The 22,395-nt window shown below is 33.2% G+C and overlaps 3 protein-coding genes across 11 annotated transcripts in view; all 3 read right to left on the bottom strand.

The window, feature by feature from the left end:
- LOC110996661 (long-chain-fatty-acid--CoA ligase 5) overlaps positions 1-991 on the bottom strand; it is a 43,641-nt gene extending 42,650 nt beyond the window's left edge. The window contains exon 1 of the mRNA XM_022264459.2: positions 885-991. The gene's annotated coding sequence lies outside the window, so the exon portion shown is untranslated. The remainder of the gene's footprint in view (positions 1-884) is intronic.
- A 382-nt stretch (positions 992-1,373) lies between these two features.
- LOC110996659 lies at positions 1,374-2,098 on the bottom strand. The gene has a single exon (XM_022264454.2). The coding sequence runs from the start codon at positions 2,052-2,054 to the stop codon at positions 1,374-1,376; it is 681 nt and encodes a 226-aa protein (XP_022120146.2). The 5' UTR covers positions 2,055-2,098.
- Positions 2,099-3,435: 1,337 nt separating this feature from the next.
- LOC110996660 (dual 3',5'-cyclic-AMP and -GMP phosphodiesterase 11) overlaps positions 3,436-22,395 on the bottom strand; it is a 147,138-nt gene continuing 128,178 nt past the window's right edge. For all 9 annotated transcript variants that reach the window (XM_045632828.1, XM_045632832.1, XM_045632831.1 and 6 more), the window contains 10 exons: positions 16,874-17,032; positions 15,210-15,344; positions 10,901-11,050; positions 10,484-10,534; positions 9,190-9,444; positions 8,764-8,873; positions 8,215-8,403; positions 7,584-7,812; positions 6,852-6,935; positions 3,436-6,176 (listed from right to left, as the gene is read on the bottom strand). In XM_045632828.1, coding sequence (XP_045488784.1) covers positions 5,838-6,176; positions 6,852-6,935; positions 7,584-7,812; positions 8,215-8,403; positions 8,764-8,873; positions 9,190-9,444; positions 10,484-10,534; positions 10,901-11,050; positions 15,210-15,344; positions 16,874-17,032 — 1,701 coding nt within the window. In that variant the 3' untranslated portion in view covers positions 3,436-5,837. The remainder of the gene's footprint in view (positions 6,177-6,851; positions 6,936-7,583; positions 7,813-8,214; positions 8,404-8,763; positions 8,874-9,189; positions 9,445-10,483; positions 10,535-10,900; positions 11,051-15,209; positions 15,345-16,873; positions 17,033-22,395) is intronic.

Below are 22,395 nucleotides of genomic sequence, written 5' to 3'. Positions count from 1 at the left end.
AATCGATTAGTAACGTAATAAAATAGTAACAAGAAATGTTACGTTAGGAAAATTAATACTGCCGTAGGTTTTAAAAAAAACGTGGACATGACATTCGTAATGTTAACTATATAAAATGTATGACCAATCGATACATCCGAGTTTCAAGCCCCCTAAAACTGACGTCAAAAACGATCTAATCGTAAACATGCTAAGCATTTAATTGGGTTTTGTTAACGTGGACCATACACAGTCGAAAACGTACTTGCCCTTGGGTCTTAGTATATAAACTTTCTACCTATAGTAATGTGCAGACGAAAACATTTTATATGTTGTATATTAGGTAATAAAATCGTAAATGTCTTGTTTATTAAAGTAGTTTTCGTAAAGATTGAACAAATGATGGTTATATAGAAAACGAAGAAATTATTAAATCATTTGAAAATAAATGTGCATCGACTTCGTCATAATATCGTTGATTTTTGTACTTCATGTATGCACAAAGCACATTATAAGGATTTTTACGGCTTACGCACTCCATACATGTATTGAAGATTATTTAAACAAATATACGGAATAACCTTTATATAAACGATTTTAGTTAATTATTTAAAGTGCAATTACAATCGAAATAGTGTTGGATAACTTATGTACACCAAGATCTGAAGAAAAGCTCTACGCGTTAGAGTTACAAGGGAGATCGTATAATGCAGTATTTTTTAGGGATGTGACGCACTTAGAAACCTTCTGCTTCATTTGCCCAAATTTATTTCTAGGTTAAGAAAAATACGTTTGTACATAAACCGTCTTTGGGAAAGGTATAAAATATACATAATATAAATAGCGTTTAGTTTACGTCATTCATTGCATTACCTAATTACCCAAATAACTAACCAATAACTTACCGTGAATTGTAGATTATCCTTAATTATTTTCATTATTTTCTCCCACAAACACTTATTTGGTTTCTTAAACCACTATGAAACTATTGATTTCACTTAATTATTAAAGCTTTGCCGTAGAACAGAGCATTAACTAATTGAATTTATAACTTAGCCTAAATATTTTTCTAAATCACAGAATAATTTACATGAAGCAAGTGCTGCCTAATAGTCCTACTTTGGTTAACATGAGCTGCGACGGGAAAAACCATTGATTTTACGCATGCGTCGAACTAAAGCATTCTGTCTCCAATCCAACCCCAATAGTAACATGACTACAAGCACGCAATACGGAAACATGCGCAGCAATGTATTGACAAAAATATACGACTAAAAATAATTTATGAATAGCTACTCTACTGATTTTTGATGCGTCACCAAACTACTTCGAAGTACACATAGTTTATTTCTAAAATATCTATAAAATTAAAAATAAAGAATAACGCCATCTGTTCAAATTCCTAAGCAACTGCTGGGGCCTGGAGGTTCAGAGGACTTGTAGTGAGGTGGGTCTGGCTGAGGTCCTACACGGGTGCGTAAGGTTCTAGTCAGGTGCCAGCACCGGCCAAACAAAGGCTTTTGGTGTAACTGACTATCCTTCATCCGCCATCCATACACATTGCCACCGGTTTCAGCAAAATAGTACTTATTCTCAGGGCGTATTTTAGACCTCTTTACCAAATACTGCTTCCTACCGAACTCTGGTTTGTCTTTATAGATAATCTCCTTTAATTCAGGCTCTACAGGACGCATAATCGGATCACTGGAGAGATCGGTATCGGGTCGTGTTAACCGCGGATCGTCTTTGGGATCTCCAAGGCCAACGTCAACTATAGAGTGCCCGTGACGTAGATGTTTCACGCCTGGAATGAATGTTCCATCGCGTATGGGTATCTTCCTCCTGCTGTATCCGGCAACGACATGATCGCGGGTTATTGTGGCCATACCTCCAATCATATTGTGAGCGATCACATCTGTTTCAAAATAATTTGTTGGTTCACGAGATAGAGTCGCTGCTTGTTGGATCTGCGCGCGATGCTTATTAATCCAATTGAGACGTAAACGATTTTCCTTCTCATAGTTTTCTAGTAGAAATATTATTACCGCCGGGTTATTTATATCCAACAACGGCATGGTATAAAATAACAATAAATACTTAATAAAAGCTTGTTAAACAATGAGAAATTAGACAAACGTCAAATATCAAAACAAAAGCATTCCTTACCGATTAGATTGCCTATGGTTCTTACACGTCAATGTGTCAGTAGTCACACAGCGATACCAACTATAAATACACTTATATTCCGCGCTATTGCAAAGGCTGGGTAAGATACATTGCATTATAGAAGTCCAAAAATAATACACAATGTACACAGATGAAAGTTTTATAGATCTAACATTTTGACGGTACGTATTCTTGTTTCTTTTCTTAAAATGGACAAGCTTACCTGATAAGTGATACACTCATAAAGCCAATATGCCACGCATACGTTGCCGGCCTTTGAGGAATTGATACACAAAAGACAGTGGTTTTGCTATGATAGTCATAAATAACGACTATTATTATGCGTAGGATAAAATAAAATTTTATTTGGGCGTGGCGACTCAAATTAAAATTCGTTATTTATATTTTTATATTACCAAGTGCCCCCGCGAATTTCGTTTCTTCTTTATGCCTAGCCTACCTTTTTAGTACATAACAACATGGAACGTTTTGCTATAATTCCCCAGAAACTGTTCAGTTTTCCGGAATGAAAACTTTGTAGATGAATCTGTGATTTTTCTTTATTTTAATAATCTTTATATGAACCTTCACCAGAGTTCATGTCATAAGTTTTTAATTACTAAATAAAAAAAGGTTAATTGTCGAGGCGTGAAATTTAAGGATTGTATGTAATTTTTTTATGCTGTATCATAAAAAAAATGTATAAAAAATGGGCTGGACACCCCTTATCTCTCAGGTATTCAAAAGATAGGAGCCAATTCTCAGACCTACTGAATATGAATAATAAATTTCATAAGAATCAGTCGAGCCGTTTCGAAAGATGGGAACTAACATTGTGATACGAGAATTTGAAATACTTATATAGATATGGTTTTTTTTTTATTTCATAGTCTGTTATATTTTTGAGTGTCTTTAGTCTATTATTGTCGAAAGAACAAAAAACAATGATAGATTGGTACAAGATAAACAGATTAAATTATACAGAGCTTCAATTATACGGACAGAGATTTAATTATACGGACTTCAAAGTATCGCAAGATCCTGTTTATAAAATTACCGAGAGCTCTAATGAACATTGATTATATTCAATTAATTAAGTATTTTTTCCAGGGATCGGAAATATGTATTCTAATTATTTTGAGATTCAAATTAACGAGTGTCAAATTACCGATATGTCAACTGTATTGCTGTATTTAACAGACAACTTGCATCATGTTAATGGGCTTGAACAAGAAAACCCCATTGGTGGACAGCACGAAAAGTGAATAAAATTATAAAAAATATACGAAATATTTCAAAATTTGTTTATTCATAAATAAATAACATTTTGTTTGGAACAAAACAACCTCCATAATGAATCACACACCATACATCTCGTCATATTAATTTTCTAATTACTTGCTAATAATACTTACAGCAATCTTAACATTATAGTTGTACATGATTACCACAATAATTTGAGATTTTTAAATATCTACGATTATAGAGAGAATTCCAATTTGAAAATATTTTTTTCTATAATCTTTAAGAATTGGTCGTAACTTTAGCGACGAATACTGTCGATATAAAAAATTTAATTGATTTATAGAAAATTCTAAGCAATTATCAAAATCTGTATGCGAGTAGTAAGTACTTACATTTATTTTGGTCATAATTGTGGTGCTTAAAATAACTAATCAAGGATTCGAGATTAAGAAAACGGTTTTTGTTCAAACAAAAATGTTTTCACATTAAATTAACTTCTCATTATGAAGCGATATCGAAAATTAAAAAAAAACAAGTACTTATTGGTGTATATCATCAAACAAAACACGATCGCACAATCCAGACAACGCAAAAATGTTACAACTTCGAAGCCTGAGAATAAAGTACTCCATACATTAACCAAGATGTCATTAGCTAACTGAACCGAATTTTTGCGTCGTCCAAATCTAAAGCAGACATTTATAGAACAACACCGCGTAAAATTTGAGTTATACATCAATAAATTACTTGTAAAACAATCCATCATTATCAATTTTAAGCGCCACATTATTTTCTCGAGATTACAAAAATCCGTGAATTAATTCACATCGTCATCTATAAAACAGGACAAAACGGTGGTATTTCAATAATTTGAGGTTATTCTCTTAACCTTAGAATGTTATTTTTCTTAAACCTAACATCGTTAACACACAAGCTAATTGTGACGTGTTTACGAAGTCAAAAAAATTCTCAGCATACATAATTGACTTTTTGGTTAGTAGACGACACAATTACAGTAGAATTTGGTATGAAATTATAATGGAATGGTTATACGGACTCTAGGACTCATCAACGGAGACACGATGCATATGATCCGCAAATAACAGTTGCACGAACGTAGACGAACGCGTGCGTATACGTTTGCTCTATCATGAGTTTCACAAAGTATTAAATGTTTGTAAATGTATGAACATCTTTTACTTCAAAGACTAAGATATTTCATAACTATTCATCACAAGCCTTTAATAATTGTCAAACTTATGAGTTAAAAGCGCAAAGGTACTCAAACTCGTACGCAACGCAATCGCGTACAATGCGTCGCGTATCCGCAAACGAGGCCAAACTGTCTTGATAGCGGTATTACAAAAAGCTGCAGAAACACGTAGAAAACAAAAACTCGCAAGTAAGTACTCATCACATTAACTGTTAATCCTCTAAAATAGTTTTATTTACACGACGAGCGACCTTCGTCACATTACATTCGCTCATGAAATGGACTTTAAACTAAAAATTAATTCTACAAAAATCATCACAATACTAAAGATGTCCGGTCTCAATTTAGTAATACCTAACTTAAAATTTTTGGTATCTCGGTCATACGTTCGCTAAGACAGATAGGCCCTGATTTCAATTATAATGTTTTACCAAACGCGTGAGAACATAAAATTAAAGTAAATAAAAGTATCTTAAATGATACCAAAAACTAGCGAGACACGAAAATAAATCATGTTAATTACACGTAGTAGGAATAGAATGAGGTAAGTGTCACTTTCATGTCACGTATAAACAGGCCGAAATCAGCTAAAACAATGTTTTAACACGCCCTCGCTTAAGTATCTGACATTTAAAACTAATGATCTTACATCTACGAATGTAGTGAAACGCCTCCGTGAATTACAATTTGTACTAAAACTAAATCATGCCAATTCACCTTCTGACTCATAGCTGAGAAAAACTATTAGTTAAACAAGCCTATATAATATGACATAAAACTATGGTATGTTTATACTTTTTTTATTAAAATTTATATTTCAGTTCTGATATTAAAATTAAATTTGTTATTTCGATTGTTGAAGTCCAGATGTTGTATGTGTTATCGTAATTGTAAAGGTAACCGCGATATTTATATTAATTTGAAAATAGTACATCAGACAGCTCAAAAACATTTTTTTCGGAAAATCAATCCAAAAGATATACCGACACTGAAATAGAAATTCGTTTTCGATTTTGTCTCAGGAATTTAAGAAAAATACTGCAAAATTGTGAACTGTTATACTAATACATCGAGTGCGAGATATATGTCTATATTATTTGAAAATCTACAGTGAATAAGACATAATTTTAGGCTTGTCAATTACAACAATTTCATCAGCTGAGTCAGACCTTCGACGGAATACTCCAAATTTAACCAGCATCATTAAATATGGAGCCCGTCGAAGCGAGGTCGTTTAGTTCATTTCGTTCAAATGGCAGAACTTCGTCGGGTCCCGCTGCGTCAACGCGTTGTTGCTGACGAGGCCGACAACCGGATTCTCCAGATTGTCGTATTTCGAGTTGGTCTCCGAGGAGAGACTGACCGCACCACTGCTGTCTCCCTCGTACGTGTTCTCTGTGTCGTCTACGTGCGAGCTGGCACTGGATTTGTCGTTCTTCTCTGGTTCCTTGTCGAGACAGAAGTCGAATTTCTCGCCGTTGTTCGCTTCGTTTGCTAGCTCGATCCAATGCGCACGGTTGCTTTTCACACGGTCTAACATCGGTTGGAGCGATGAATGGAGTACGGCGAATGCCTGAAAATTTATTACAAGAATCGCTTTAATACTAAAAAAAGAATGTTTGTACATATGAACACGCGTTAGAAGTTATACTTCTTTATGGAAATAAATGAAATGAAATGCAGTTATGATTAACGATAAATATTAAAATTAATCAAAAAGATTTTATTTAAATAAATAAATTATTAGTAAATACTATCACCGTCGTATATGGAATTGATTTAAAAACACCAATATAATATTTATATATTCACACTGTTTAATTTTACTGTTGGGAAACACGTGTTCTAAAAATACAAGAATATATAACTTGAACATAGTTTTGATTGATTTCCATGTCACCTAGACCTAACTTTACGATGTCAAATTTAGGTGTTGGTGTGCGCACATCGTTAAAATTCACTCTCATCATTTTCTCCATCGCGCCAAAAGAAGTATAACTTCAAAAATATTAAAGTATATTTATATCATATAAAGATATTTATATCATTATTTACATATGATGTTTTGGGTTCCTTGTGTGTGGTAGTAACCAGTAGTTAGCGGAAGCGTTAATAAGTATAAAAGTCTGCATTTTGTGGAAAATGCAGTTCCTGAATTATTTCATGGTTTTAAATTTAGATTATTATTACGATGTATGATTTTTTTTCCAATTCATTCATCGTTTTAAGGTTTTTCTGTGATAATTACCTCGTAAATGGGCAAGCAAATAGTATCGATGAATTTGACCTGCATCGATGGCAGCTGATCCTCTTTATCTCTGTTCATTATATCCTGGAAGAAAATATATGTATATCATAAAATATATTAAAAATGGTCTGGACGAAAATCTTGTCTGTTATGAAAATTTATCATGTCCATTTAACGACATAATTATTCATTCATTATATTTAAATTAGTGATGCGTTGTATATTTAACAATCTAGTTTTATACGCCTAAAACGTAATTAAACGATAAATTATATTTTCCAAGATCAATTTTTTCAAGTGTTTTAAATTCTTTTACATTTTGACAATTAATGAGACATACACTTTTTTCTTAATTTGTACTCAATTGGTGTCCTATATGATGTCTATGTCCTAATATGTATGATGGATCGATGAAACATCGTCTAACTTTTAAAATTCTAAATCTCAAGCATAAATCAAATTATCTTATGTGTAATAAAAGGTCCTATAACAAAAAATATAAATAATCTTCTTATAAAGCTATCTCCTTCCGAAGGTTGGCGATCACCTTGGCTACATTACTTTTGGATGCCGCACTTCTGAACAATTACTTAGTGCTTTGGTTTGGTCAAATTATCTAATTCTACAACTATCTGTGGCTATCTGTGTGTATGTATGCTTCTACCAGCCATTTTGCTTTGTCTGATTGGTTAAAGAATTTTTAATGGTTTTTAAAAAAGGAGTTATACTTACGATGGGCGTCAAATTGAGATTTTGTTTCTCCAGGTCACCCTGGCGGAAGAACTCCCCGGCGACTAGCGCCGCCACTCGTCTCTCCACCGGCCAGGGCTTGGTGATGGCGGCGAGGTCGCACGCCGTCATCAGCATAGCACGGAGCAGTCCGCGACGCTCTTCGCACTCGCCCCAGGCAGGTGTTACCGTCTTGTCCGAACTCACTATGTCCAGGAAGGCATTTCTTTTACTGAAACAACAAGGAATTCATATTTAATGATTTCAATACTATACACTGATTTTTCATTCCGTAGAATTCTGACATTTCATAACTGTTCCTACTAAAAAAGTACTAATTTGACCCATTTCAGAGAAATAAAATATGTAATGCTACGTATTTTATGTTTAACCTACAAAAAGGTTAATTTAAATATTTACTTACTCAAGTGAACTAATACAAAAATAACAAATATTTCAATACATCGAATTAACTTTCATTACTATATTTTATTTTTTAGCTGGCATCACTACCTACTAATTCCAGGTATAGTAAACCTTTTTAAAGAAGATTTTATGTTTATTTGAATAATTAAATTGATAAAAATTATATTACACATATTTTTGTCAATATCTATTGCTAGAAGCAACTTACCTAAAATACACAGCCAAATCGGTGGAAAGAATAGCGTCTTCCAGCACTTTGACGACTTTCTCGTAATCCTCAGAAGAGAGGTTCGCCAGGATCTGGTTTCCAGGAGAGTTCAGGATCATGAGACACTGATCAAAGTGGTGGTGCTCCATCGTCGATGTCGAGTACAACTGGGCCAGGGGTGATGATGCCCTGGAATTATAATTCATAGATGTATTATAAATACTGAATTAACGGTCGTCACGTGTTTGTAACGCTGAATTAACATGATGACATGATGAATGAATGTTTCGTATTTTTATCTGTCAATTTATAACCCCGAAAAATGCTCAATTCACAATGCTACTAATCGGCCGACATTTGATGCCATTGACGCCATGTGAAAAGATAATTACCGAGAATGAGCTCATGGTCATCTGACCTGATCTTGAATTAAATAAATAATACATGGAATTTGGGTATATAATAATCGGGTATTTTCTCAAACTTTTTATTTGATGAACACATTTAGGTAATTACAATATTATAGGTTTTAAATTGAGTGTCTCTCACTTTATTTGGAAGGAGTTGTTAGTCCCCCGATGGTCGAGATCATGACAGAGACATCCGATGATCAGAGCCAGGCATTCGAGCTCACCGAAAATCTGCCACCACTGAGTATCCTTAAAGCATAAGAATAAGTTCAGATTAGTAATAATAAATACTGTTTAGAAGAAAGTACACCTAAAAAACTTATATATTAATACTTAATAGACTTATAAATAAAGTCTTATATACTTATATATAATTCACTAATTTATTTAACAACCAATTTGGGAGAAACGTTGTATAATTTTAAGATCAAAATTTAGGAAATAATAGTATTGTGATTGCGGTAAAGTAACATTATAGAAAAATGTTCTACAGCCAGAAAATCTTGGTGTAAAGCTAGCCAAAATATTATTAGTACATATACAAAAAAATATCCAACAAACTCACCGTAAGTATTGAGAACATCATCTGAGCGACGTTGAACGCATGTCTCCAATTGTGATAGGTTACATTGCGGTAATTCTTCTTAACGCTCAAGAGCCACCTACAAAGCACGCCGTAGTCTATGTGGAACCGTTCAATAAAGTCAAGATCTAGGAACATTCTCAGACAGGCGCGCAATGTATCGTCATCTGTCAAATCAATGTCATCGAATGACAGCTCATGGAGGCTGAAGTGGGCTGATGATGGTATTCTTAAACTCTGAAAGAATTTAATAGAATTATTGAGAGGTTTTTGTTACTAACAAAAATTGTTCGCAATAGTTATTTCTTCCAGAGAAAACCTTAAAACATACATTTAAAAATTATAAATAAAAAAATTAACAAAAACTACAGATTGAGAAAACTCTGTTGATTCACAATATTGATTTTCCGGCTCGGAGGACCAGTAACGGATCACCCACGTGAGATTTGCATCTACTCCATTAAGGAATGGCATATAATAACAATTGATCTCTATATAGCTTTTCCAAATAAAATAATAAATACGCCCTCACAAATTTCTGACAAGGTGTTTAAACCGCTTTTGTTTCGCATAAACGGGCCCACATACACCAAACAATTTCAAAGACGAAAGCATCTAATCCCATTGGATTTAATTGAAGACAATTAAATTTATATTATTCATGAATATCTCAAGTCTAAATTCTCATGGCTCTTAATTAACTTAAGGATCGCGTTCACTAAATCCGTAGGCAGAAGCCATTAATCTTAAAATTCCCCCAACAGTATAACTGAAACGCTATAAATATAATTTATATTTCTCAGAACAATTTGGCTTGAGCGTTTGAAAGCGTTAATTTTAATATTAACTACTAGCGTGGAATTGGGATTAAAATTGCTTGGGTTATATCAAAAACTCTTTCAGAGAAAGTCATGAATTTTAAAAGGGGTTCTGTACTTTACTGTTATGTTTATATTTACGAAGAGTATGAAGAATATCTAAAGCCGGCTGCAAACGCTCGTGATGCGTCTTGACAAAGCCCTCATACGAATATGGGTGAATCTGTCTATCTGATCTATTCAACCGCCGCTTAAATGAACGCATATCTGCCTAGAGGAGATGGACAGCGGAAGAAATTAGTGTTTACCAGAAAACAAATCGTACAATGCGGTGGAACTCCAGCGAAAATCGAAGGAGCATTTTGCAGCTAATGAGTGAAAGTTAATCCGCATGGCCGCGTTTTGATATAAATATCTGTTGCAAATCTCTTTTAATATGTAAAGAAATGACAGCTTACCCGTAATCTTTGTGCGTCATCTATTGATGCCGACGCATGGTAACTTAAAACCTGCAATATTAAATAACATGGTTTTCACGATAGAAAAATAGCAATACCCAACCAAACTCAATTTACAAAGTTTTTTTAATTTTAAAAACTTGCTTATACTTTTGAACCGAATCCTCAAAATAATTCTACGCCAACTTTGTTCGCTAAACAGGGACTTCAGTCAAGATGCCTTGACAGTAGTGTAAGTAGAATGTTGTTATTTAAATTTGTATAAAAATAACAGTTGCTGCCGAGTAATTTTCATCCAAATTAAGGTTTTGACTACTTACGATACAAAACTTTAAGGCCAACACTCACTGTCAATTGTCAAAATTGTAGCGTAAATACATAGATAAATTAAAATTAGATCGAATTTGTAATACTTACATCTAATGTTACACTCTGTTTGGCCATGGCAGTGATAGCTTTCTCGTACATATGTGTATTGTGGATTCCCATACCGCAGAATATCGCGAACGCCTCCACAAAGTTCTCATCATTTTTTGTGAAGAGCAGTTCGTCAAATTTGTTGATTAGCTGAAAGAGATGTTTCATATTTATATTAGTGTAACTCTTACTGTATATAATATTACTATACTATTCCCTTTTTGATTATTATATATAATTAAGAATTTACATATTATGTACTGCCTTTTAAACATATAAGTTGGTCAACAAGAAAACTTACGGGTTTTTCTTATGAGTTTATTATTACTTGGCATCTAACTTTAAGTTACACATATGTATGTCGTTCAAGTTACTTTAATACTGTTAATAGTAATTTTGTATAGTGGGCTTGTATATCCTTAACCCATATATTAGAAAACTTCTAATAATACGAAAATATTCTTGCGTGAAATTAATTTTGAAGTATAACAGCTTGGAATTGCCGCCATTTCACAAAAACAAATGAATAAAATATAATAGACAAAATAATCACAATTAAAAAGAAATTTCAACTATCATTATTTCTGGCCAGTGCCAAACTTTGAGTGCCTTCTAACTTTTAAGACTATTGGTTACAGATGGAAAATTTAATAAAAGTGTTCATATGTTCGCAACGAAACTTTATTTCCATTTATAACGTTTTGTTCACAAAACGTTTGTCGAAGTGTCGACATAATGGAGAATCATTTTAAACTCAGGATATTAACAAAATTATTATATTCTAAAATTGTAACTATTTTAGTGTGATAAATATATAATTTTCAAGTATCTACGCATTTAAGTCCCATTAACATAAGGATTTATTACAACGCTAAAACCATTACATATAATATTATTATATTACATATAATATAATAACTAAATAAAATTATGAACTTAAAATCCAAAATTTAAATATAGTCAATATTTTTATAATACTAGCTGGCTTTTAGTACACACCAAGATGAAACATTTTGCTACGCTACCCTAGTGACAAACTTCAAAGTCCTTAAATATCAAATAAAAAATAGGGTTTAATTGTAGAGGGTGGAAATTAAGGGTTGTATCATTGTATGCATTTATATGTTGTATCATAAAAAATAATATCAAAAAATTTCTTCAAAAATATAAAAAAAATCGACGCCCCATATCGCTTAGGGGTAAGCAAAATAGATAGTAGCCGATTCTCAGACCTACTGATTATCCAAATAAAATTTGATAAAAATCGGTCAAACCGTTTTGCATAAGTATGGTATCTAACATTGTGACACGAGAATTTTATATATTTTTATAAGATAACTTTTTTTTATCGACCTATCCTTATTACATTCAAAGGATCATCTGATGATTCCTGTCACTAGTTGTACGTATACATAATTAAAAAAGCAGATTTTCAAATATCCCACTAAATTTAAATCTCTGCGGTTCCATCAAAACATTGCGAGATTAGGTATATTTATCGTATTTAAATAGTTATCAAAACGATTGCGTTAATAATTTATTATCATCTAAAATCTCCTTTTTGTCGCATTACGCATACACCGCAATGCGCAACGTTGTCCAGTATTGTTGGGGCGTGTGAATTTTTTATTAATTCTGTTATTAAGAGGAGCCCCGGGACGCGGCTAACGTACAGGAACGAAAACTAATAATTCAAACGGCCTTTGTTGTAATTTAAACGTAACGTAAACATTTCATCAAGACTTTTTATGATGGCATATGGTATAAAAATTAAACCCCATTAAGCGTATTTTCAAACGACAATTGAAAGACGCTCGAAACGCAAAAGGTGACAACTAAATGAGGTTTTGTATTAAGTGATACCTAAGCAACGCCTATTTTACATATTATGTAAATTTTATCAAAAAGCGCTTTTTGGGTGATGTTCCCACGAGAATGTAAGTGTGTGCTCCTATTACACCATGCCTCCTGCTGATAGAGGACAAATCTTTGTTTTTAATTTATTTTTGTTATGTTGATGTCATATGGAACATAGTGTAATGGTTGCAGCAAACGTTGTGAAAAAGAAAAAGAGTGCGGAGACTTTATTGCCAGTTCTTCGCTTTGTTCTACGCCCTTCATTTGAGAACTGGCAGTAATATGAATGTAAAATTAGAAGAATTCAATGTATATTTCTTTTTTGACGATCATAAGTGTACATTATGTTACCTACATGAATAAATGATTTTCGATTTTTTTAAATTGGTCAGTATAATATTTTTGAAGTCTTGTTGTATGTACAAATTAATATAAAGGGTTTTTTAGGTATTAAGGGGTTTTTTTTTAAACAAATTCTGATTTTCACCTGTATAATACTCGAAACATATCTAATTTACGTACGACCAACCCAGTCCCAGAAGATAAACTACTCCTTATATGGAAATTGTATTCGTTTTAAGAAAAAAACTCCCAAGCGAAATTAGAGACTTAACTCTAAATATATTCAAAGCTCTCGTTAAACATAAAATAATCAATAAATGTTTATATAAATTTTACGAATATTAAAATGAACATAATCCTTGGGATTAAGTTGCTCCAGTTCAAACAATTTGTATAACTCAAAATTTAGCGATTAAAAAGTGTGGCGGAGAGTTGCCAGTACTTCTGGCCCGCTATACGCCCTTGACTTGCGAACTGGTAGTAAATCTTAATTAGAATTAATTTTACTTCTTTTCGAACGTTCATAAGTGTTTTTGTTCACCTATATGAATAAAGTTATTTTGACTTAGACTTTGAAACAAATGTAAAATAATGTTACACCTGCGTAGCAATTTAATACAGCCGGTTTCAAGCATAGTATGATTTTTAAACGAAATCACATTTCGGTTCATATATTTCTTTGAAAGTCCCAATTTTCTGGAGATACATGCTCAATAAGTCGTATTTTGATCCATAGTTTTATACCGACCTAAACAAGATGCTACGCTGACATAGTTTGTTCAAAGCCTGGTTGTGCTTATATTTTCTATTTGCTTTCTTGTACATATGACCGTGAAAAGCACAAACTATTTAACACTTAAACAAAGTAAAATTATAAGGAAATCCAATACAGAAAAGGTTTTTTTCATAGAACAGGGGGAAAATGGGCAGGAGGCTCACCTGATGTTAAGTGATACCGCCGCCCATGGACACTCAATGCCAGAGGGCTCGCGAGTGCGCTGCCGGTCTTTTAAGAATTGGTACGCCCTTTTCTTGAAGGACCCTTTTACCTCTTTTCTTAAGTAAAGAAAGAAAAATAAATAAATAAATACAAAGCCACTTTAGTCTATGCGCAAAAATACATAGAGACATCGTTATATCAATAATGAATTTAATTACCAACGCTTCAGCAAGAGTTTCGCTTTTCAACGTCAAAGCTTATTTAAAACTCCATTTCGACGTTAATTAATACTGAACACTGTAGTTCCCTTGTGATTTATTACTAAGATTCTGAAGCAATTAGTAGAACAATATTTGACGTCCGCTCACAAACGAGGCCGCTTTTAAATTGTTTGGAGGTTCATAATTAGCTATTTGCTCAGACGTTTCGCTAAATATTTTATAGTGTCCCAGTGTGATGTGAATACTGTGCTAAATGAAAGATGCTTATTGAAATTTGGGCTATATATATTATGTACTTACATATACTTAAGTAAGCTTATGAGATTTTTTAAATTAAATTCAATATTTTTTTTATTAATTCGTGGTATTATCAATCTGAATCCTATTGTACATATAGCTAACTAAATTAAGAATTTTGAATTTTTGAATTCGTGTCGTTTAAGAATTTACGGCGGACATTCGCCAGAATTCCCTGTCTTTGCCCATTGGCGAGTTGAAGGAATAAGGTTTTAGTAGGTAGGTTTGTAAATGAAGTTTGTGTCCCACAATTCTGCTCAAGCAAAAAAACCGTAGGAATTTAAACATCATTTTCTGAATTAAAAAAAAGAAGGGAATATAAAAATAACTGTGGCACATGTTATATATCAAATCAGCGTATAAGCGAATCAAGTAATTAATACCTAACTTATTCATTGATAGGGACATATAAAATGGTAGCATAACGTTGGAGTGCGGAGATTTGTTAATGACAGGAGACGATACAAAACAGCTATAGAGGGCGAAAATTGCCTAAACTGCTTAAAAAAAAACAAAAAAAAATATGCATATGCGTTGTAATGTGGCTTATTTGAGTTGTGTGTCTTCGGACCCAAAAAGTCCTACATATGTAAAAAAATCCTATCCATATTAAACAGTATTGTTAAATACCATACGAAAATAAACAAATTACCTGTATAACACCAATAATTTGTCCCTCTGAGTTCTTGATCGCCATACAAAGGATTGTGTTGTGCTTGAAGCCAGCACCCTCGTCCACTGAAGGGTCGAACCGAGCGTCCGTGTACGCATCGGGTATATTAACAGTCTGGAATATTTAATATCGAATGAGGTCAAGTAGTTGGGTTTCGGTACTGCGGTTTTGGCTCAGGAATTTTCAGTAGTAATTGTGATAACAAAAGTATGCATATACACATGATGTTAACCGAAACCCAACATATATATAAGACATACAATATAACAGGGCCAGATAAGGCTTACAATGATGCCAAATAATTGTGATACATGATACTGATAATTCTTCAATTTGTCTCTTCTTTTGTATTTTTTTATAATATATTTACATTATAAAAAGTACATACATTGCCGTTTATTCAATAACATTTTTTTTGCTGTACTCTAACGCATAATGATATAAACGCGACTTCAACAAAATAGATGTGGTGATGCCCTAATTCATTGACATATGTTGTATACTTCTTTCTAGAAGTATATACAGGCAAATATAATATTTCACCATAATTTATTTTATGTATCATCATTATTGACGCACACTATAAAATTGCATTTAAAATCATAGATAATACATTACATACTGTTAAATATAACGAATTAAAAATAAATGTATTACGAATTAGATATTACACTCGTACGTACCTGAGGTGCGACCGTATTTGCTAAAGCCACGCTCATTAAGTAAAGAGTTTCGTCTATAAATATTAAACGATTTAACTATAAAAGTTTATATGACAACTACAGTTTCAGAATATAGCTGCATAAGCCATAAATTGGAACAGTTTAACCCGTTTAATATGCAGTATCTTGCTATATCAAACTACTATGAGCATAGCTGCATCTGAGAGATTTCAAAGCTATTAGCTATAGAGCTGGGTATCGACTGAATTAACTTCGGTACAGCCATTTATATGAAAAGTTTTGCAATATTGTGCGGTCATGTCTACTATACGAAATTGCAACTAAGATGGCACTCATTTTTGAGGGTAGAGGGCTAAGTATGTAAGAGTTTATCTTAATAATTATTTTAAAATAAATGTATAATGCTTAACCGATATTTAAAATTTATTTGCTTATTTACATAAGCGCCAGTGTATGAAGCACGTAGAAAAGAACACAGCCTAAACAGTACCTGAGAGAAAAATCAATATATTGTGTATTCTGCTACCAATTATAAGACTTGGCAGCCGCTCATAATATAGCGGGGCAAGCAATTGTTTTAATATCAGAAGACTTGAACTTCCACGAATCACTAACAATAGCTATATATTTTAATATCTTGTTCTTGAAAGATATCATCACTAATTGACGTTTAAAAACTTAACGATTAAGAGAAGAAGAGTGGCGGTTCTTGTTCAAGTTTCTTGCCAGTTCTTCTTGCCCGCTCTACGCCCTTGACTTGCGGTAGTAAATATAAAAGTACAATTATTATTATTTTTTAATATTCATAAGGGTACCTATAGATATTTTGAGTTTGAGTTTCAGTTTATTTCTAATTATATGTTTGCCTTTAAGTATCTAAAATTATACGTAGAATGTTTAATTGTATAAGTACAGATAAGCTTATGAAATATTGAGTTATCCACAAAGCTTTAATCATACCTCTCCAGTAGTAGCAACGTATCCTGTGATACCGATGTTGATCGGAAACCTGCTCTCGTACGGTGATGTACGTGGAGTACCAGGCTCTTCATCATCACCAGCCTCCAAATCGAAGACACGGGAGAAACTGCCCTTTGACGCTTCATGTACCAGCAGCACCTGGAAATAATAAAGTGCATAGTGTCTTCGTAGGAACTTTAAGATGAAAAGTTTGTCATGAAGAATATAAATGCATTTATTTCTTCGCTGTCGCTTATATATAAACGAATATATGCGAGTCAATTTGCTCCGTTTTAATTAAAATAATCAGTCTCTTTTTGTCACAGCGCAACCACTATTTAACTGAGAAAGACGGAATAGTATCTCTCTATCTCATACCATCGTGGCGGATCTCTTTTAGAATTTGCCCCCATTATCTAGTATCATTGTCATTTTAAAAGCTATAATAATATGTCTGTTTTTAATCAGGAGAGTCCGCGTTGCGTGCCGTATGCTTAGTGCCGTATGCACTAAGCATACGGCAAGAAAGTACTTTAGTTAAAAGACTACTATACTACGTGCCATTAGACTGATTTGATTTTTATAAATGTTTTTTAAACGGATCTGAGAATTACGGTTTTAATTTTCGGACATTATAAAAAAATAATCGATGTCTATGAAAACTCGAACAACTCTTATTAAATGGTAGAATCGATCAAGTACAGTGTTCAAGTTGCTTTTCGCTGTATTAGATTTTTTAAGCAAGCAGTCGCGGGAGAAAAGTTAGAACACTGAACGCATTGCATACTTAAAAGTTAGCATTTAATTAAGCTCACCAGAAACTTATAATTCGTTGTTTGCGGTTAGTTTTTGAATTTGCACGTATTTAACTACGATTAAAAAAAAATAGTATGTCTTGAATATCTAAAATTCCTCTTAGTAAATTCCCAAAACTATTTCCATTAATAGGCATAAAAAAGGACTTTCTTTCCCATCTAATAAAAATAGTAATTAAGCTTCATTTATTCCTTGAAACACACTCAAAATATTATGCAAAAATATATTTTTTCTAAGGATCTCTTATGGGGTATATGACCTCCTCTAACTGGCTCCATCTCTCTCTATCTTGAGCATTTTTCTTCCAATCTGTATACGAACTTCAAGATGTCAGCCATCGTGCACGAAGGCGACCTCTCTTTCTCTACCTTGGTGACCCTTTCCAACTTGTATGTCAATCTGCCCTTTTTGATGTGAGCGGTGGATTTTCCTTTCCATTCCATTTCCACTTTAGGTTTGCCCTTTCCCATCTATTTCACGGCAATCGTATGAGAGCTATTACAAATTCTCTAATCACACAATTACCAGAAAGCATGGAAAGCTAACCACATGCCTTAATATATTTATTTATTTATACTTTAACCTTCCTTCCCTACCTTCTTCAAAATCATACACATAACAAAAATAAAAAAAACAGGTTACAAAAGTTATAAGGCAACGGGCGGCCGTATCGCTTACAAGAGATTTCTTCCAGGCAACCGTAAGGTGAAACAAATTGATTGTGATATGGTATATGGAAAATTGGGTCCCTGGACAAATTAATAACGGTTCACAACGTTGTTGAAACAACCTCACTGATCAAGTAAAATAATGTTGCCAAAATGTATAACTTACGTTCTGTGATATTATTCTCATATGCAAATTTTATGATCGAAGTAGTAAAATATTTTACGTTTAATATTTCATACGAGGCAGCGATTTCCGCCACGTTTGTTTCCGACCATCAAATAATTTTGCATACGAAATCAACAACTGATAGCAGTATGAAGGAAAACATCTTTTCTCTTCTCGTCTCGTCTTGGGCCTCGTATTTCACCTCGCTCCAAGTCTTACCAGCTCTCTTTGCCTCGTCCGCTACTGTACGGCGCCAGGTTTGCTTGGGACGGCCCCGCTTTCGCTTTCCTTTCGAGTTCCAATGAAGCGCCTGCTTGGGAATATGATTGGGATCCTTTCGAAGTCAAACATCAAACATCTTATATGTCGTTAAAAGTAATTTTTTTTTAATAAGCAAACAAAGAAAACCTAGCCAGAAGGATTGGACGTACGCATAATGTTCTATATGAGAACGTTATTGAATTAGTTTCACCCAGATGAAATAAGTAGAAATGTACGTAGTACAAAATAAGTAGATAGTAAAAATAATTATTTATTTGTAAACGTAAGAATAAAAATAATGGAGAACAAAAAAATTTACGAATATTAAAATTAATATAGGCGTAGCAACAGTAATAGGACCGGAAAGCGGACAGAAAAATTAAGTGAGGCCGCAAATACGTAAAAAATTGTGATGTTTATTTTTCAAGATATGGGCCTTTGAAAAATAATTCAAAGTTACTAGAGGCATTAAAAACCCGAATATAAACAAAATCAACGACCTTTTTTTATTCGCTGTCCGCTTCGCGTGAAGTGCCTAATAAGATCGCCATTAAAGGTATTTCTTGATTTTCCTCATTGTCACCAATTAAATTTTTCTTGGACACGATCCAATAAATATTTCTTGAGAAAATATTTTACTAAGCACGGATTTACGTCATGTGTCATTGTGAATTAAAACAAACGTTTTGCATATTATATATATATTTTTTTATAGAACAGGGGGCAAACAAATCAAACACTTACGGGATTCGACCTTACACAATTCCGCAAGATTTATTTATATAACATTTTCTTTATATGTGACGATTAGGTGCATAGTGGGATAAATATATTTGTATAGGGGGCTTGATGAGAAGTACCATACTGGGGTAACGCTAAGTAACATTATAAAAATATATAATAGGCAGTAGGCTCATCTGATTATACCGTCACCCATAGACACTCACATTTCTAAAGGGGTCTCAAGTGCGTTGACGTCTCGTATAGCCCGTAGCCCATACAATAATATTTTTTGACTACTAATTTAATTACCTTTGCACTTGCCCTGTTTTCCTATCCTTACAACTTTTCAAGTTAATACGAAGACGAAATACATTTGTAAATAAAAATAGGAGTAAATAATACAAGACAATTAAATACACAGTAGGTATGTTAAATTCACTACGGAGTAAAACTATTACTTGACATAAAAAAAACTATTTAATGAAATTTCTTTACAAGCTGTATTATCCTACGCAGATAATACTGTATTGCAATTAAGCTTCACATTTATAAAAGCGTTAAGCGTTAATTCATGTTATAATTAAAACAATATTTGCTTTAATAAGCCGCTCACATGATTTCAAGCGTAGTCTTTATATTCACTTTTGAATTCATATTTAATAAAATAACGCAACACGCGTTTTAATCCCTCAATAAAATGTACGGGGATAAATGTTAATAGAGCTAAATATGGTTCAACCTAAACCAATAAACTTTTCTATTTCTATAGTGAATCACACACAAATCAGGTACTTGCCCGTTAGCTGAAAAACTATCACAAAGCAAATACTGCGGTCCTAAAAAATCGAAGCGCCAACACTAGCGGATTTTTAGACATGGTAACTCCTATAGGACACTTTTAAATCAGCCTTCAGTTCCAAACACATCGTGAATATGTCGGTTTTCATACAGCTTTCCAGACAGTGGACTGTGAAATATGTAATTATTTTTTTATGTAATAACTGTCAGGGGTATCTGTTATAAGTGGGTAACACTGAAAATATTTAGAACTGGCCAATTAGAAACATTGCTGATGAAAACTTTTTTGAATTTCAATTTTAGAACTCAGGTAAATTAGTATATTGCATTTCTTTACAGTTGTGCTAAATGGAAGGTTACTGCAGACTGGTATGACAATCGCTGTTTGCCTGTTGTTTTTCAAAAATTTCAACAGCTGGGAGAAAAACGCGGATTACTTCGAAAACCAATAAAAGTATTAGCAACTTTCAACATTCAGCCGTTTTTCATTTTCTAAACATTATCAGTGTTACCTAGGTAAATAGTGTAAAATCGCAACCAGCTCTATAATATATCTCTTTAATCGACAGCTCATGTCTAGTAAGTCTAAGTACTATAAAACGAGAGAGAGTGAAACCAAACCTAATCAAACCTTACACATAGTGAATAAATAAATATATAAATAAGTACAGGATGTCTGAACCAACTAAGGTAACGGAGCCATACACGTAGGATCAGAGGTTTGAGGTAATAGGATTATCTCAAAGCTATCGAAGGCTCACGACGATAACTAAAGGCTTCGACAGGCTTCGCCACTTTCGAAAGGAAACAAGTCATGAGATAGAGCAACATTCAAATCAGATTTTTTGTAATAAAACGTCTTAAATATTATAAACTCTAAACCGATTGACCGAGATATCTGATATCCAATAACGTCATTCCCGGCGCCGGCGCATCGCTTCGATGCGATGCACTTGCATAACAATATTTCCCTCGCACCTCATGTCTTCCTCATTTTCGGTTTATAATTCATCGATACACAGATTCTACAGAGAATACGCTTTACACTGCATTAGATTGAGCAAAAATGTACTAATGATTATCTGATCTCACCTTCTTAGGCTATGTAAACGTGTCTCTTCCGAAGCGTCCGAACCTTTGCTCAATGCAGCCTCGGGTTTAAATACAACGCCCATATTCAATGGTAAGAATAACGGTTTCATCATAAATAAATACAGTGTAATTTTGTTCTGTATGTAAATTCACGATCAGCGCAGTAGCAATATATAAGATCTAATGAATCCAAGTTCCATTCAGAAAATAATATAACCATTTGCTAACTGTATCAGTCTCAAATATTGGCCATGTTCCAATAGCTCAGTACAATGTTTCTCAATGGGTACTGTCCAAGCGACTGTGCCAAAAGGAATTTAGCTTTTATGATTTAGATATTTTAAAAGTTCTCACATAAAAGCATTGTCCAGTTACCAAACATGGGTATATAACATTTCAAATACCTAATTTAACTTTGTCTTCTATTGCGCGAATAACACACTTTTTAGGATACACAGCAGGTTTGGGCAACCTTTGACATGTTGAGGGCCTAACATTAGCGTGCGTAAATACGTTCGCATGCCGTGTTTAAATACTTAGTGCATTTTATAGTAGTGATAGTATTTTTTGCGATAGAATTTAGACATGATATGACAGTTAAATGACGTGAAATAAGTTATACCTTGATGATCTTATGTTCCAAAATAAACGTATCTTTTTTTTATGTTATTATTAAAATTTTCGTTAAATTTGCAATTGTTACAAATAAAGAAACACAGAAATCAATGATACACTTGCGCTTGAATTTGGGAAACTAATCCATCGATGTTTGGATTAATGATACATACGTAAATAATTTTCCAAATTATCATCAGTCTTGTAAGATGTGTTGATTAATTGATTTTCATCAATAAAAATAACTGTTCGCATTTATGAGTACTGCCAAACGCACAAAGCAATCTTGCGAATATTCAAAGCTGCGGAGTCGTCTTTTTCTAGGTATTTTTTGTAGAAATCTTAGTATTATAGCTTAATAAGTGTCTCATGTATTTACATAA

Source organism: Pieris rapae, chromosome 21 (genome assembly GCF_905147795.1).
Source record: "Pieris rapae chromosome 21, ilPieRapa1.1, whole genome shotgun sequence".
NCBI lineage: Eukaryota > Metazoa > Arthropoda > Insecta > Lepidoptera > Pieridae > Pieris > Pieris rapae.
This window is presented reverse-complemented; position numbering and strand designations above follow the sequence as displayed.